This window comes from Formica exsecta, unplaced genomic scaffold (genome assembly GCF_003651465.1).
Source record: "Formica exsecta isolate Colony F162 unplaced genomic scaffold, ASM365146v1 scaffold120, whole genome shotgun sequence".
In the NCBI taxonomy this organism is placed as follows: domain Eukaryota; kingdom Metazoa; phylum Arthropoda; class Insecta; order Hymenoptera; family Formicidae; genus Formica; species Formica exsecta.
In genome coordinates, this window is record NW_021848537.1 from 2,350,789 (window position 1) to 2,362,483 (window position 11,695).

General features: G+C 31.9%; 3 protein-coding genes across 3 annotated transcripts in view; 1 reads left to right on the forward strand and 2 right to left on the reverse strand.

The window, feature by feature from the left end:
- LOC115242774 (synaptotagmin-14) overlaps positions 1-1,999 on the forward strand; it is a 5,012-nt gene extending 3,013 nt beyond the window's left edge. Inside the window, 4 exon segments of the mRNA XM_029819310.1 lie at positions 171-494; positions 700-1,053; positions 1,153-1,184; positions 1,186-1,999. Of these exon segments, the coding sequence (XP_029675170.1) occupies positions 171-494; positions 700-1,053; positions 1,153-1,184; positions 1,186-1,324 (849 nt within the window). The 3' untranslated portion in view covers positions 1,325-1,999.
- A 1,979-nt stretch (positions 2,000-3,978) lies between these two features.
- Positions 3,979-7,577, reverse strand: LOC115242846 (pre-mRNA-splicing factor ISY1 homolog). Its single transcript, XM_029819402.1, has 4 exons — positions 7,316-7,577; positions 7,199-7,221; positions 6,780-7,098; positions 3,979-6,576 (listed from the first exon to the last, which is right to left on the reverse strand). Exons 1-4 carry the CDS (start codon positions 7,316-7,318, stop codon positions 6,211-6,213), a joined length of 711 nt encoding a protein of 236 aa, XP_029675262.1. The 5' UTR covers positions 7,319-7,577; the 3' UTR covers positions 3,979-6,210.
- Positions 7,578-7,698: 121 nt separating this feature from the next.
- Positions 7,699-11,628, reverse strand: LOC115242767 (aspartate--tRNA ligase, cytoplasmic). Its single transcript, XM_029819298.1, has 12 exons — positions 11,354-11,628; positions 10,662-10,699; positions 10,267-10,351; positions 9,929-10,115; positions 9,746-9,848; positions 9,339-9,660; positions 9,109-9,280; positions 8,895-9,042; positions 8,609-8,798; positions 8,314-8,394; positions 8,126-8,237; positions 7,699-7,945 (listed from the first exon to the last, which is right to left on the reverse strand). The coding sequence occupies exons 2-12, from the start codon at positions 10,697-10,699 to the stop codon at positions 7,782-7,784; spliced, it is 1,602 nt and encodes a 533-aa protein (XP_029675158.1). The 5' UTR covers positions 11,354-11,628; the 3' UTR covers positions 7,699-7,781.
- Between the last annotated feature and the right edge of the window lie 67 nt (positions 11,629-11,695).

The window sequence follows — 11,695 nt, forward strand, 5'->3', positions numbered from 1 at the left end:
ATATAATTTATTTATATATTTATAATTTGTTTTTATATATTCATTTAAAAACTTGAACATGAATAAAAATGTTATTCTATAGTAATTTTTTTGTTTTATATAAATGCTTGAAATTCTCTCTTATCACATAATAAATATTGTGCGACAATTGAGATATATTATTTTACTAGGTTCACGTGTTACAAGGACGAAATTATCCCCCCGGCATTGGCGGCAGCCAGGTACGATTAGTCTTGCTGCCATCAAAGAAGCAAAGACGCAAGACTCGAGTTCGGCAAGGGACATCGCCGCAATACATGGAGAGCTTTTTACTTCCTCGCGTAAATCCGGAGGATGTAAACGCAATGGGAGTACGGCTAAGGGTATATCTCTGGGGTGGCAGAATGATGCGTCGGGAGAGATTGTTGGGCGAAGCCAGGGTATCCTTTGATCAGATTAATCTTCAACTGGAAACGACCCTCTGGTTGACTCTTCAACCGCCGCTTTCTTCTTCGGTAAGTCATTCTAAAGTATCCTTATAATTTCAATTCGTAATATAGATCTAATTTACGCCAGAAGTATAGTTGACATGTCTTTTGTTTAGTAAATTTTACGGGAATTAATTTCTTAATTTTTGTATACATAATATTATATTATATGTAATCTAATAAAGAGACATCGATTCGAGATCGAATAAAGAATTCATTGTTATATTTTTAGGCGCAAGATTGGGGAACTACCAGCAGTCTAACTCGTAGCGATTCTACGGGATCCCAGCAATCGGTTCAGTCATATGCCTCTACAGCTATACCGCCTTACGGTAGCAGTATGAAAGGCGGCAGCGTCGCCGAAATTCTAATCGGTCTGGCATACAATGGCACGACGGGCCGCTTATCGGTAGAGATAATTAAAGGCTCCCATTTCCGCGGCGGAGGTGGAAATGACACGAAACCACCCGATACCTACGTAAAATTGGCCCTTGTTGACAGCAACAACCACGAAATGGGCAGGTCGAAGACTGGTCTAAAACGCGCCCAGCCGAATCCCCTCTACAAGGAAACTTTTATATTTCAGGTAACTTTATGAAAATTCCCTGATTTTTAAAAAGTTTCCGGACATTTAAAATCCGATTATACCGTTAAAATATGATATACGAAATTTTTTTGTGCGAAGGTCGCGTTGTTTCAATTGGGGGACGTAACGCTGAAAAGGACGAGAGATGATTGGCTGGCTTTCTATGGGTCTGAACAGCTCCGGTTCCGAGGAGCTACAGCATTGGAATGACATGCGGACGGCGAGGCAACCGACGCAAGTACAACGTTGGCACTCGCTATTGCGTCCTTGAGGTATTCTCGAGTGAATGCCTCCTTTTGGATTTATTCTCGACGCAGCCATTCGAGCGCGAAACCGATTTCGCCGGTACTTGCCGCGAAGAGTATGGGAAATAGATGCGCATTTCTGAGGAAGAATAACTGCTCGTGGCTTATCTCGAAAGAGATTTCGGCTCTTTTTTCTTATCTCGCGGAGACACACACTGTGTACTGCCTGGTTGATTAACGGAAGTCAATATTCCACTCGGTCTGTCAATCATAAGTCAGAGCCCAAACAACGCAACTGTCCAAATAACATCGTAAAGATGTTCCAATGTTGTATGTCTGTTAAATAAAAATCACAAATGGCGACATAAAGACCAAAAAATGTCGTACTATTCTTTAGACATCTGTTAGACAAAAATATACAAATATCTAAATGGCGTCTTAAATAACACGCATGAAAGATGCTTTAATTGTCACTAAAATTTTAGACATTTTTTAAAAGTTGTTTGGGCTTTTGTTTTGTTCGGGATGCTGTTTGGAATACTGTAAACTCTGAGTTACAAACTCTTGTCTAAATGTACCAAGTACATTTCCTTTTTGATACGCTGATGGGAACAGTGCGATTTATCTTCGATGTCGAGGATCCCGGATGATCATGTGATGTTATCGATACCCGGCCCTCTCATCGTGCCTGTCCTGTCACGTGGTACTCGACATGTGCCTGAGCCAATCTGGATCGTTTATTTTTTACTTTGTGCCTTTCACCCTCTTTAGGCCGCGTGCCACGCTAAATGGAGAATCGTCGTAAAGTGTAAGCGAAATTTGAGCGGCCAAGCGGCATCATTTGGAAAATACACGAGTTAGTTACATACATCTCTTTGACTTTATAGTATTGTAAGATACAGGGTGGTCATGCAACAGAAAAAAAAACTCGGAACTCTCTAACAAGTTTGGAAATATTTCAAAAGCGAGGAAAACTCTCGTAGATTTTGAGAAATATTTTAGAAAAATCGAGATTTCCTTAATATTGTTAAACTATTCCAAAAGAAGTAAAAAAAGCTTCTGTAATTTTATAAAATACTATAATATGTTAAAAACTGGCAACAGAGTCTAAAAAAAGTTACACAAATCCTTAGAGATTTGATAAAATTAGTATTTCATTCTTGAAAATTTCTAATTTGGTAAATTTGAGAATTTAGGGATTTGATGAATTTATAGAAACGAATGATTTGTGTGTCCACCCTGAAATTGGATAACATCGACACAATGAATTATTATTATACAGTCATGTCTATTGTTTCTATAGAGTAACGAAATTATTGAAGCACATCTAAGATTTCTTGCTTTTTTTTCCCAAGCAATATAGCTGCTAAGCTATTCAAGCAAATATTCTAGTAAATTAATATCGATAATAAGCTTTTGATGAATTGTACCATTCTTTTCTTAGAACTTGTTTATTCATGATATTTTAATTTTTAAATTAAAAAATATCAAGTCTCTCTCTCTCTTTCTCTCTTGTAAGCTTCAGTTAAAATAGTTCTCAAAATAAACTAAAATTATCACATCATAAAACGTGAAATTCCAAGAAATATTAATTACTTTTTTTATATATATAAATCTTCACACATTCAGATTTAAAATACCGCCAGAAGAAAAAGTAATTTTTGCTTTGCCAAAAAATACATTTTCTCTCTTTCGGTTTATATTCTTTCTGTGATACTCAATGAATATGTTGCTCATTATAGCATTATACCACATATATTTCAGTAATATCGTTGTTGTTTGTCAAAATCATAAATTATCGCTGTATTACTGTATCATCAGTGTGTCGATATTACCTGTCTTACGATATGTAATTGTATGTATGTACATACATTCGACGGATATTCGATTTGCTTGTGTTTGTTCATATAAATCGATATGACAAATACTGAGCCCGTGTTCTCGCCGTGCATTTAACATTGTTAATTATTAGATTTCTACCTAATATCGATAATATGATACTCAGTCTTACTACCGCAACTTAAACATACCTGAATGAAACGCGTCGACGCTCTAAGTGAATATATATTTAACTCTAAAGGGAATGATGCAAGATCAATGTCTAGTGCCAAGATTTGTCACAAAAATAGGACAAGCTAATCCGTAAAAAAGATATTGTTACTAAAAACTAACGATTTATATTGCTGCGTAATAAATTAATAATATAATTAACAATAATATTAAATTAAATTTCGAGATCATCGAGATACTCAATATTAATCGACATTGTCTCCCAAAATTTATGCTAGACGTTTCATCTGTCGTTTGTAAACTGTACTTATATGCAATTATGTTTCTTTAACGCGATTTTTTATTAATCACCAAGTTAATTTAATTGACCAATCTTTTAACTCTAAAACGTTATTTTACGTTTCGTTCAGGTATGCCTGGAAAAAAAGAAAAAAATATTAAAATTAGCAGACGGATTAGAGCGGCAGATTATAGCGATAAGATGAGATTAAGAACACGGGCATCTCTCAAGATGGTTCGAGAATGGATTGATACACGCGCGGACAATTGGCGCCGGCGTGGCGATGATTTAGCGAGACTTCGAATCGAAATGGAATAAAAAGGCGGGACAAGCAAACCCACAATTTAACGACGCACAATGACTCGCAAAACGCACTTGTAAACACAGATGTGTTTGTAGAGTCGCTATAATATAAATGAAATAGAAACATAAACAAGAGATCATGCATACACGTTAGGTTGTAGATATGTGGTATAATCTATGCATTATTATTAGAATTTTTGAGCAAGGGGGTTTCCTCATCATATTAAAATTATATTAGAGAACACACAGAAAAGAGTAGAGAAGATATGATTTGAAGATGGATTTTTCATATTAGATATTATGAAATTAATTTGATATAAAGAGAGATATATACAAAAATTATTCTCTTTATAAAATTAATTTTACGTCTATGGATTCTTTAACAAATTTGAAGTAGAACTTTTTAGCAAATTTGATTGACCTTTGTTTTTATACACATATTTATAATCTTCGACATTGAATACTTTGATAATTAATGATTTTTTTTATTATCTGATAGCACGATTCTTAGATAATATGATTTAAGATTATTATTAATAAATGTACATACAAACATACTCGTATACATACATATACACATTGATGATAATGCGGAAAATGAGTTTAGACCAAACAATCGTTAGGGAACCCCCAGATCAGCAGGTAAAACCAGCCACTGATTACAACGGACAAACAGATGCTGTGAATCATTTAACGCTTGATTTTTTCAAGCCTCTAGTGGTAAATTTTTATCATAGTTATTAATCCATGCTCGAACTATTCTGTCTCATTTACGTTTTAGCAGTAAAACATGGCCGGGGCTCAGAAGTCTTTTTTAGGGCATGAAGAGAATTTTCTTATCGTGCAGAGTGATTTTTGTATATATATATGTATTTATACATGTTGCGAATAATTACTGCAAATGAGAGTTTAGAACATCCTAAGCATACAAAGTCCTAGAGAGAGAGAGAGATTCAGTGAATTATTTTTCATTTCTAAATCCTTTTTGCAATTTAAACTGAATTTTTTTTTCCTTCCAAAAAGACATGTAAACGTTTTTACACTTTCGATTTTGATCATAATTAGATATATGTTATAAAGAGAATGAGAATATTATAAGAAATATTTATATATTCTTATAATTGTTCAATATTATACTTAATATTATTTATTTACAGGATGTGAAAATTAGCTGTGAGTTAATAAAATTGGTTAAAACAGATTCGAAAACACATTTAGGATATAAATGTGATAAGATTTGCATTTGTTTTTGTAGCTGCATTATGTGTATTAAGTGATATTATTATTGTACTTCTGGGTCCTAGCGATATTATCGTACATCTTAATGCACAGTCTGTTTATAAACAGCACGATGCTGAAGAGAGGAGAGAAATGTTTAAATATGTAAATTAACTAACGCGATATAGTATTAATATCTCTCGATTATAAGATTATTACTGAACATTTGTTTTACACAAGACACAAACTAGACTTGAGAAAATTCCAAGATTTCCAGTCATATTATGTGAGTAATATATGTTGAATTAGCAGGTAGTTTTTCAGGGTAACTTTTAGGCCTTTTAACTCTTTGAATTTAATGTAATGTAATTGTGATAACATTAATCTTACAACAGCGTTTTCTAGTGTTTTGCATGATAAGTCGATATTGGATTTGTGTAGGGAGTGACCGGACCACCATATTACGTTTTATTTTAGAACACTGCACTGGGATTATACAATCTCTAGCTGGAGATTTTTAGAAAACGTGATGAAATTTTCACAACTTTTCCTTTTTAGAAAAAAGTAATGTTTCGTACATTTAACATTCTTATTTTTCATTGATAGACGCTTGTATCAAGACGATAAAAAGCCGAGAGATCTCAAACTCCAACATGTGGATTGCTTTGTTACTTTCCAGAGATACATTTGTGAGAATAAGAGCGTACGAGGATTTTTAGATTAGGAAATAACGATTACCTGATAATTGCTATGTCATTTGAATCATCATATTTTGTCAAATTTTCAAAATCATGAAATATGAGATAAGATGATGAGAAAGATACCAGATCGCGAAGATTATAAACAGACTATAACGTTGGATTTTGATCTATATTTTATCTACAGCACCCGTTTCTCGATAAACATTAATTCAAGTTTGAATGTCTACTGCACAAACTAATTATCCTAATCAATGTTATTACACGTACTTATAAATTAACAATAATTATTACATCTCCATCGCGTTTTATAAAAATGTATTCTATATAATTAAATCAATAAACTTACAAATAGTTATTATCGCAATTGGAACTCTTTTCACAACATATTTTAGATAAAACTTCAACAGTCCAGCCCATACCTTTCCAGTAACTCTTTCTTTTTTCTAACCAATAGAGCTCCTTGAATATCTTGCTGAGAAGGAATTGGTTTCTGCGCCGTTGTTTCAATATTAGCTTCTGGTTCCTTCTCACGGGATATCCATTCTTTGATATATTTTTCTCTCGCTTCTTGTTCTGCTTTTATTTCCAATGGTACTAGAATACCATCATCGTCATCCATATAACCATAATAATCCGCATCAATATCTTTCATCAATTCCGCACGAGTTTTCCGAGGGGGTGGTGGTGGTTCTTGTTCAAATAATTCCCTAACACCTGGTAGTTCTTTAGCAGCTCCAAAATATTTATAACCTCGATTACCAGGAACCTGTTATTTAATCAAGCCATATTGTTATATTTTATTCTATATGTAATATATACATATATATGACAAACATGTGTAATTTATCCAAAAAAAATATCCTAAAGATATAAATTGATTCAATCGTACTTCTTATAATATTAACATAAATATTTAATAATTCCTTGACATTGTTTCTGATATTGTGAAAGTAATATCTATAATTTTACCTCACGTCCTTCATGATCTAACATGCGAGGTCCTACTCTAGAATAATCAGGTCCACCGAGCTCTTTTATTTGTGCTTCCCAATGCCGCTTTTCTCTAAGTAATTTATTGATCTCATCGTTTAAATCACGAATGCGAAATTCACCAAGGCCAGCATTTTGAATTTGTGCAACTTTTTTTGCAATTTCCCGAATTATTTGCATTCTCCATTTTTCCGCCTTGCGTAAGTCTCTACATTCTGAAGCTAGATATGGCCTTCGCTCCTGTTCTTTCTTTGCTCCTTCATTGTTTTGCGCTGCTCTCCAACGAGCAAGTGTTGTCCTAAAGAATACGATTGATATCGATTACTAATATTAAATAATTATGATTCACAGAGAAATATTATCAATCAGTTAGATTAAACCTGTAAAGATATACTTACATAGCCTTCTCTGCATTTCGTGCCTGAAAAAATAAAATTTGTATATTAAATAAAGCATAAGTGGTATATAATTATTTAATGAAACATATAAAATATATATATGTTATATGTACTCACCATTTTTAACTGTTATTTTTTTTATTATATATTATACTTGTTTTTAAATGTATATTATAATTTTATTTTTATGGAGGTTATATAGGCACTTGGCGGTGTTATCGCTTCTTCTCCACAATGCGGTGCGTTCGAAAATTCTACTCGTATAGTAACGTTTGATTGACCAATCAGAAAAGAGTATAGATTTGTGCTGATTGGTTAATGAAATACTATTTCAAGAGTAAGATTTTTAAACACGTCTCTCTTCCATTCTTCAATTCTTTTTATTTTATCATGATTGATTAAGCTTTTTTAATAATGTAATCAAAAAAATAAATAAATTTTAATGTATCTATATGATATATACAATACGTACAAAAGAAAATAAAGAGGCATATTAAGTGTCATTTATAAAATACATGTATTCAAGGTAAAAGATTCTATTTTCGAATATATAACAATATCAGTCGAAATATTGCAATTAATTTCAAGGAGTGAGTCGTTTAGGGTCACGCGGGAACATAGATACTTTACGTATGTTGTCCAAGCCGAGATACAACATTACAACGCGTTCCATGCCTATACCGCCGCCAGCATGCGGCGGACAACCATATCTGAAGGCGTCGATATATGACTTGATTTTCTCGATATCTGAAACGAAGAATTTTATTATTAATCGAATAATTTCTGATTAAAGAATAACGAAGTATGCATGATGGGACATTCCGCATTTAAGTGGCACATTTATAGAAATGTTTCAATTTAATTCAGATGTATTTAAGTAATGCTCACAGCATTAATAAAAAATCCTTATGCAAATGTTTTACTCACCGATTTCATGATGTTTAGCTCGTTCGGTCAGAAAATCTGGATCGTGGATACGTTGCGCGCCAGATATAATCTCCTCGCCTCGCATAAACATGTCATACGAGTTGGACGCTTTCTATAACATAAGATCAATAATTATAAAAGAAAAGAGAATATTGCACATGATAATACATAATCATAAAATACTTTACAGGATTGTTTGGATCTGGCATCGTATAAAAAGGTCTCACAGCAAGAGGATACTTGTCCAAAATGTAAAAGTCCGTGTCATACTGAAAAAAAAAATATATATATTTATGATATTAACAGTAAAATATGCATAAAAATTGTCATATTTAAAAAATTGTCAAATTCAAGTTAATAATATTGTATTTCTAGACATATAAATTATAAAAACAATCAATAAATTAATCGTAATGTTCAGTTGAAGATTTATTGTTTTAGCTGTATCGAGCTCTGGTAGTTTGAAATTTTTCAACATCTTACTTTAATTTTAACGAGTTTTCCTAAGAGTTTTTCGTCTGGTGTCGACAGATCATCCTCTTCGCCAAGAGTTACGCCCGCTTCCGCTAACAATTCAATCGCTTCTGGATACTCTAATTTCAAAGCTGGTTCAAGAAATTTAAAAGGTTCCACGGGGTACTGTTGACTGACTGCTGCTATATCATCTGCATACCTATAGAATTCCCATGAAATTAATGAATTAGTCAGAACTATTTTTATATACATATGAAAAATAAAAGACTAATAGGCATAAATATAGATTACTGACATCTCACGTAAACCTTTAAAGAGCTCAGTGAACATTTGTCCTATAGTGTCTACCACTTCGTGGTAGTGATATTTAAAGGCCATTTCCAGATCAAGGCCTACAAATTCTGTCAAATGTCTGTGCGTATTGGAATCTTCCGCTCTGAAAACTAATCCAGACATTGTTAGCAATTACCAACGATTTTAAGTTCTTATTTCTATTCGATGCAATATACCTGCTCCAACAGTAAAAACTTTGTCAAAATCAGCAGCAATAGCCATCTGCTTGTATAATTGTGGCGATTGAGCTAGATAAGCATTATTTTTAAAGTAAGACACTGTAAACACGTTTGCCCCACCCTCGCTGGCTGCAGAAATGATTTTAGGAGTGTGTATCTCGATAAAGCCCTGAAAAGGATAAATTAAAACAAAATGTTTTAATGAAATTGAGCATCATTATACTCACTTTTTTCGTCAGAATGTCTCTAAAGAGTTTACAAACGCCAGCTTCCACCCTGAAAATCGCCTGATTAGCTGGAGTACGCAAATCTAGCACTCTGTTATCCAGTCTGGTATCTTGATTCACTCTAATATTCAATGCAGTTTCATCTGCTTCGCTAATAGGTCTCGCGGCGTCTTCTATCTGTAAAGGAAGCTGTGGCTTGGCAGCACTTATCACAAACACTTCTTCTATGTGAACTTCTACATCTGCTTGTGAGCATGACTCGATTTTCGACGGTACAGATTTTACTATGGCCTTAACATCGATTATAGACTCTTTTGTGATGCTGAAATAGAAATACCATTTTAATTATACACAATATATAGTACTTAAATTCCAATTAATTTCATAAAAGTATTCAGAATCTATACTTGGAAATAAATTTAATCATTTGTTTGCTGATTTTTTCGTTCACAGCAGCTAATCCCTGCACTGTATATGATTGCTGTCTCAATACAATGAAGCATTGCTTCCCTGTATAATAAACGTAATATAAAAGTTTTATTTGCATATAATTAAATAATTAATATATTTTCCATCAAAACATTGTTCACCTTTAGCACGACTAGTATGTAAACGACCTCTCAACCAAACTATTTCATTCTCCAGATTTTTATTCAGATTCTTGATTGCTGTAAACTTTCTATCTTCAAACTTTTCCTTACTTTGAATCATATTCATCTGACTATATTTTCCCACAGACACATCTTCAGCTTCTTCTGTAGATTCTTGCTGGGACTGCTGGAAAATGTAGTACACAACGCAATGTTTATTTATCTATTTTATCAGTTTTTCGAATTAAATTTATTATATCTGTTTAATTAGTAAAAAAAAGAAAAGTTTGTTCTCGTTATTAAAGAGTAATATCACTGTTATATACATAGTAACTTACAATTTGATCTTTTCTTTCTGCCTTTTTTGCTGCTTTCTGCATCTCTTTTTGCTGCTTTTTCAAGGCTTTCTTAGATATCTCGTTACTTCATAATGGAATAACACAAAAGTTCTAGTAAATATTTTTCAAAATATTGGTAACATTGGTGCTGACTGATTGTATAATTATAAGAATGTCCATAATATGTGTAAATATAGGTTTTATCTTCATTATATATCATTTTGTATATAAAATGTATATAATAAAATATTCAATGTAGTTTATAATTTTGAAATTATCAAAAGAAATTTGTTTCTAACCAATTTATGGATGTTCAAAACATATAAACGTATAAGATGTATTAAATATATAAATACATCGATTAGCAAGTGATTATAATAAGATTTAATCTTTACCTTGTCGGAGGACATTCTACCGATTTATCTCCAACCATCTGTGAAAAGATGATGCAATAGAATAGAATATGAGCAATATATAGATTACATCACCTTATCAGTTACTGTTTAAAATATTTCAACAATTGCAAGAATTGCAGGTTTAATAAAATTAAAGATATAAATACTATAATAATATTATAGTAATATTAGTATTTATATTTTTAAATTATATCGCACACTAACATATGTTAACAAACAACTGGTAAAAAATTGCACAAAAAATGATATAATTTTGTCAAAATATGAGAATGGATAGAATGTTAAAATAAGCATGGTTACTTGTTATTAACATTAAATTTATTATATAATAAAATATTAAATTAACTGATTGAATCAAAAATTATAATAATACGAATATAATAAAAGTATATATGAAATTGTACTATGATAATCCTAATAATAAGAACAAGATAAATTATATTAAACAACAAACATGAATAATTTCTACATTGTATAATATATAAATAATTAAATTTTTTAAATATATAAGTATATATATTTATTCTTTTTAATATATACCAGGTTTCTAAAATTTTTTTTACATAGATCATTACTTAGAGGTTAAAATACGACAATTGTGAATAAAATGAATTTGAAATACTTAGTGAAAATATTGAGAAAATAAATAAAATAATATGGTATATACGTACTTTGCTTCTTCAATAAATTATTTACAATAATTATTTTTCCACAATTAAAAATTGTAGATTATTCGGCTACTACAGTTTGTACCAGCTGATGTCACTTGTGGACTCTGTGGCTGCCACAGTGTGGCACAGCACCTAACATATCTGATCTAACCTAAACATATACTGTCGATGACATTCGAACCAATATTTTCTTCGCTCTGTTTTTTTATTATTTATTATCTTTCGTGCTATATTTTCTCACTTTTTTCTATCTATCGCTCGCTTTCTCATTCTGTCGTTTTCTACGTATTTCTATTTCGTTTTTATACGATTTCCTTGATCTTTCTTATTCTAACCTCAACA

Coding starts and splice junctions, on each gene's coding strand:
- LOC115242767 (XM_029819298.1), bottom strand. CDS start 10,699: ATGGTTGGAGATAAATCGGTAGAATGTCCTCCGACAAG. Junction 9,043..9,108: donor AGTTTTTACTGTTGGAGCAG/GTATATTGCATC, acceptor TGTCTGGATTAG/TTTTCAGAGCGGAAGATTCC. Junction 7,946..8,125: donor AGCTAAACATCATGAAATCG/GTGAGTAAAACA, acceptor TCTTCGTTTCAG/ATATCGAGAAAATCAAGTCA.
- LOC115242846 (XM_029819402.1), bottom strand. Junction 7,099..7,198: donor CGAAATGCAGAGAAGGCTAT/GTAAGTATATCT, acceptor CGTATTCTTTAG/GACAACACTTGCTCGTTGGA. Junction 6,577..6,779: donor TAGATCATGAAGGACGTGAG/GTAAAATTATAG, acceptor ATTAAATAACAG/GTTCCTGGTAATCGAGGTTA.